The sequence below is a fragment of the Nematolebias whitei genome, chromosome 19 (assembly GCF_014905685.2).
Source record: "Nematolebias whitei isolate Nwh7 chromosome 19, NemWhi1, whole genome shotgun sequence".
NCBI lineage: Eukaryota > Metazoa > Chordata > Actinopteri > Cyprinodontiformes > Rivulidae > Nematolebias > Nematolebias whitei.
The window spans coordinates 14,195,569-14,201,358 of NC_056516.1; the positions used below are offsets into that span (position 1 = coordinate 14,195,569).

The following is a 5,790-nucleotide window of genomic DNA, read 5'->3' on the forward strand; positions in this document are numbered from 1 at the left end:
GAAATAACAACATCTGTTAGTTACAGCTTTAGATTTCTCACAGAGGAGGACGTACTTTGGGGTTTTGCTCAGGAGTGAGGGAAGAATGAAGCAGGAGATTTTGCAGATGGATTGGTGCAGCATCTGCAGTATTGCAAACTCTGTGCCGGTCCGTTGTGGTGAAGAGGGAGCTGAGCTGTAAGGCCAAGTTCTCTGTTTACCGGTTGGTCTACGTTCCTACCCTCACCTATGGTCATGAACTCTGGGTAGTGACTGAAAGAATGAGATCAGGTGGTTGAAATGAGTTTCCTCTGCAGGTTAGCTGGACTCTCTCTTAGAGACAGGGTGAGAAGTTCAGTTATCAGGAGAGACTTGGAGTAGAACCGCTGCTCCTCCACATCGAGAAGAGCCAGTTGAGGTGGGTCAGCATCTGGTAAGGATGCTCACTGGTCCCCTCCCTAGGGAGGTGTTTCAGGGAATGTCTGACTAGGAGGAGACCCCAGGGAAGACCCAGGACACACTGGAGAGACTATGTCTCTCGGTTGACCTGGAAACGCCTTGGAATCCTCCCAGAAGAGCTGGAAGAGGTGGTTGTGGAAAGAGATGTCTGGACCTCCCTGTTCAAGATGCTGTCCCTGAGACCTGGAAGATAATGGATGGATGGATGGATGGATGGGTGGATGGATGGCTAGATGGATGGATGGATGGATGGATGGATGGATGGATGGATGGATGGATGGATGGATGGATGGATGGATGGATGGATGGATGGATTTCCCACAGAATGAGTATAAATTTGAGGTGGCATTGAGGTTGATCTCCTGGTTAATGCTTGAGTGAGTGACAGAATACTTTTGGATTCAAATGGTTTTGTTCGTGTGTTTAGTGGTTCGGTACTCTGAACCGCCTCAGCTGTTGGACTTTTTATTTCATGTCTGTGACATCTCAGTTGATTCTGTTAAAAAAAAACTGGTTTCTGAAGTGAAATGTTTTGGTTTTAATTCAAATCCAGCTAAATGAACATAAAAATGAATATTTACCTTTCTAGCATCGCCACTCGCTGGTCATTTTGGTTTATCATTAAACTTATTTTTATTTGTCGCGCTGCACAACTCTATTCACCAATCTCAGGTTCAAACTGCATCATCTTTTTATCAATCTTTTTAAGAAACTGACATTTTCCCTCAGTTTGAATATAAATAAGGGATGAAGGTAGGTCCTGAAGCCCGACCAGTTTTAATACTGATTTAATCAATTGGTTCTGCCTGAAGATATATTTATTTTTCTCACACAACAATCTACAAAGTACCTAAGAAGGTATACTGACTTGTCAGTGCAGCTGTACTTAGACAGTGGTGCATTTGTTAACCTTTTTTCTTTTGTTTAAGGTACATTTTTGTTGCTTACAGTCCCTTACATTGCAAGATTCAGTGTTGATTTATTTATTGTGACTTTGGCAAAATGTCGATGAAAATTTGGTGTGTTTTTTTTATGTATTTTTTAAATGCTGGACAGACAAAAGAAGAAATACTGAATGAAAACATCTCGTGCAATTTGTTAGTGCTCAGGATACAGCTTCAATTCAATTCAATATACTTTATTGATTGCCAAGGTGAAATTTCATTTCAGTACATCCTGCCAAGACAACATACATGGGGGTGGGGGTTGGTGTGGGGGGTGTCTAGGACTGCAGCCGCAGGGAGCAGCGCGACCTTTCATTAAAATAATAATATAATAATGTGTTATGTATTGTTATCATTGTATGTTCCCATACAATGGCAAAATTGGCTCTCTGCATTTAACCCATCTACCACCAGGTGGAGCAGTGGGCAGCTATTGAAAGTGCCCAGGGAGCGATCGGGGAAAGGGTGTGCTGCTCAGAGACACCACAAGATGTGCAATGACTGGGGACCGAACCTGAGACTTTTGGGTCCCGGGTCAGCTGCCCTGCCCCTACACCATCTCACAGGGATAAGAAAAGAAAAATATGAGGAAAGAAAGGTATAAAGGTTAGATGAACTAGGACATGATAGGTTTGGAGACGATGCTCAGTTTCTACAATGATACATTTTAGCTCAATATCGTTACAAAAGACTGACTTTTAGCCCTTAATGTATTTGCTCTGATCAATTGACTGGGGTGGCCATCTTGAATCAGGACAATATCAATAACGAACCAATGATTTCATCATGAGAGTTGCATAAAAATTACAATTTTCCACGATTGTTCATCTTTTACGGTGTGGAGTGATAAAGCTTCAGCTCGACCATTCTAAAAGTCTTAAAACCATCCAATGACATCTTTGAAGTCTTTTACGTCCATCTCTGTCCACACAGTCCTAACCTCCTGTCCTTGTCTCCTCTGTCTCCTCTGTCTCCAACAGGGTCGCATTTGTAGGAAATCGGGCAAGTCCAAGAAAGCTTTCAGTCGTAAAGAAGCCGAGGCCACCTTCAAGTCCCTGGTGAAGACCCACGAGAAGTACGGCTGGGTGTCCCCCCCTATCTCCGACGGCTGAGTGCTCAGCCTCCACTTCCCCGACCCCCTCGTGCTAGCCGGAACCCCCACCCCAGCTAGCTTTGACACGCAAAACGACACACCACGCTAACTCAACTTTCTCATCTTCACCCTCGGCTGTTTGGTTTACGACTGTATTTATTTCCTTTGAACTTGTAGTTTTTTTGTGCGAGTGTTCTTCATTTGTTTTCCAACGTCATCTCCAGCATCAGCTAGCGGAGAGCGGACACGCAGTCATTCCTGTCAACAACAACAAAAAGAAGAAACTCTTCAGTCTTTTCGCAGAAGGATTCTTTCCTTGTTTTGGGAATACCTGGGAGCGAGGAGTGTGTGGTTGAGTGTGTCACCTCATAATAAATCAGCTGGCAGTGTGCCCACATGCATTGGAGTGTGCATTATTCTTGGTGGATCCATTTTTTTGGGGGGGTGGGTTGTTTTCACTCCCATGCATGTGCAATTGGACAAATTGGATATTACCGACCTTTTTCCACCGATGTGAAAGACTACTGAACGAAGGAGACTCATTTCCCTCTGCTCTGACTCCATCCCTTGCCACCCCTCTCCACCTCACCGAACTGGCGTCCCGTCCAACCATCCCTGTCGCCGCCGAGTCATTTACATGTAAATGAAGCTGTTAATGTTTAATAGACGTGCAGCGTGTTGGCGTTTAGGCCCATTCGTTCACTCCTCCCTTTTTTCTTTTCTTTCGACTGTGCCGTTGCTCACGATTCAATGCAACATAAAGATTGTAATTTACATAGAGCTGTGCTCTCTTTCGTTCTCTTTTCTGTCTCTCGTGGCTAAATTCACTGTTGTGTAGATGCTTAATGGAGAAAAAAGTCACATGTTGCTTTATGTAGAGATTATGTATGATACATAGAATAACAGCCTCATTCTCTCATGCCTGTGTGTGTAGGAGTGGAAGAATACTACAATTCCCATGATTTAGATACCAGATGGTACAGCTGGAGGCGGGGCCTCAGTATGCGTGAGCGAGAAAGACAACCCTTTAAACAGTAAACTAATATGATTTACTGTGAACTATGGCCTAAAGGTTGTGCCGTTTCATTTTTCCTGCTGCGTCGTTACCACTCTCGTTCCACCGTCTGCGTCCGCTCTTTATTGATATTACCGTAAAGATGATTGCAGTTGTCACCTAACATTCCCCTCTTCTGTCTTTCCATCCGTCTGAAGGACAACAGGCTAGTAGAGAAACAAAAAACAAACTTTTAGACTCACGCACTTGACCTCGCCCACGCTTATCCACCTTGGCAGCAGCAGTAACACCTTGAAATGAAGACAGGAGCTGGAGCGCCGCTGCAGATGGAGTGGTGCTTTAAATGAGTGTCTACTTCAGAGCGCACCTGATTGATGTCTGCTGCACGGGGAAGCTGAAGGCAGTAGGAAGAGGGGGGGGAAGCTTTGATCACTGCTGCCTGCTTCTCAGAAAATGTCAGGTGGCTTGCAAAATGGCTGAAGACAGATATTATTTGCTCTATCTGCTGCACGTGCTTCTTGGGTTCAAACCTTTAAAAGGACTTTAATAAGTGTACAGCTGCGACCGTGAATCAGTCATAGTGGGCAGGTTGTCTGTTCGCTCGGTCCGCTTCTTGTTCCGCTACCTGCCAGGGAAATGTCAGAGGAAAAGCTGCTAATTGGTCTGACATTTTAGGAAGCGCGTCATTAGGAGAGAGCAGCAAGAGCGGGAGGGTGGAGGACGTCAGAGCCTGCTGCTCGGCATCTTCCTCTTCCAGTTTCTGGTGGGAGGGGCTTGTTGTTGAGCAGGTTGCGCCGTGCTGCGGGCGCCATCTTTGAGCCAGTTTTCAAAACTCTGCTTGCGTTGCATTGGTGGCCGATAGCTAAAGCCTCTCTGTGCACGTGTCACACTCCCATCACTAATACAATAAAAAGAGAGAGAAACAGCAACGCACCATCTGGTATTTCATCATGTATGAACGTGTGCTAGTGCTCTTTGAATTTGGCTAGTCATTTCAGGGTTGATCGTATAGTGATCTCTTGGCTTGTCAACAGAGAAAACTGTAAACCGAACTATTATTATTATTACAAAATATCTCAAAAAAACTTGAGTGTTCGCTGGTTTCAACAGAATCATTTTGTGATAGAGTATAGTCTGGTAGTCTGCAGAAACTAACTGGGTGAACTGATTATTTGTATTATATCTGCATGTGATCTGTGATTGGTAGCTAGCTACTGTATACTTTTTTATTTTCAAGAAAAGCAAGAAAAAAACGACGTTTAAACAAAAATGCAAATGCTTCTCTTTATTCTCGTTTGGTTTTCCTTTCTTACGTTGAGTTCTGTATTGTACAGACTTTCCCTTTTCGTTCTGTGTCCTAAAATTGTCACATTGTGTTCTATGAATGTTTGTGTTTTAATTTATTTGTGGTTTGCCAAAATGATGATTTGAAGCATGTTGCAGGTATTGTTATGAGAAAATGAGAAGAAAAAAATACTGTGTTTGTGTGATGGGAAGGTGGGATTATTTGAGGGGTGGGGGGTTCAGGGAGCAAAGACAGACAGACAAAATAAAGCCTCAACATTAGAATGATTTTTTTTTTAGTTTATCTACTGTAAGTGGAAACAAGAAAAGTCCTTCACTCCTTTGAGTACTTCCTTGTTTCCGCCACAATGTCACCACTTCCCCATTGGTCCTGCTCAGTACACTGATTTGGCTCGTTGCAACCTTTCTTGACTGATCCAGGATCAGTTTGGCCTCCCAACACTTCAAATCAGACTCATCAAGAGAACCTGTTATCAGTTAGCAGCTTTGTTCCAATCCAGACTCGAGTGTTCGGTCCAAACCAAGGTCTTAAAAGTTCGAAAGGTGAAAGGTCGTTGCAAGACCAAACAGGAATGTGCAATAAACGTTACAGCTTATTGAAACCCGACTGATTTGGTGGTTTTGTTTCATGTTTGAATCCTGAAAAAGGCTGAGAAAATGCTCGATCGGAACATTCTATGGGTTGCCGTTTGTAAAGTTACACAGTCAAAAATTAACATCGGTATTTTGGTTTATTGAGCCTTTCATAAGAAAAAAAAATTTTTTTTTTCAAAGTCATATTTTCACCATGTCATTCATACATTTATAAATGTCATAGTTCCAAACTAAATATTTAATTTACAAGCTAAATATTTAGTTTACAAACTAAATACTTAACTTGCAAGCTAAATATTTAGTTAGCAAGCAAAATTTGAGTTCCACGCTAAATATTTAGTTTACAAACTAAATGTTTATGTCCAAGCTAAATGTTTAATTTACAAACTAAAATTTTACTT

General features: G+C 42.7%; 1 protein-coding gene across 1 annotated transcript; it reads left to right on the forward strand.

Annotated features, from left to right (window-relative positions):
* Positions 1-2,358: 2,358 nt before the first annotated feature.
* Positions 2,359-5,397, forward strand: LOC119426001 (ubiquitin-conjugating enzyme E2Q-like protein 1; the record flags this gene model as incomplete). The annotated part of the gene is given in 1 exon segment (XM_037693560.1): positions 2,359-5,397. A coding segment is annotated over 1 exon segment (136 nt), but the record flags the coding sequence as incomplete, so codon positions are not given.
* Positions 5,398-5,790: the final 393 nt, after the last annotated feature.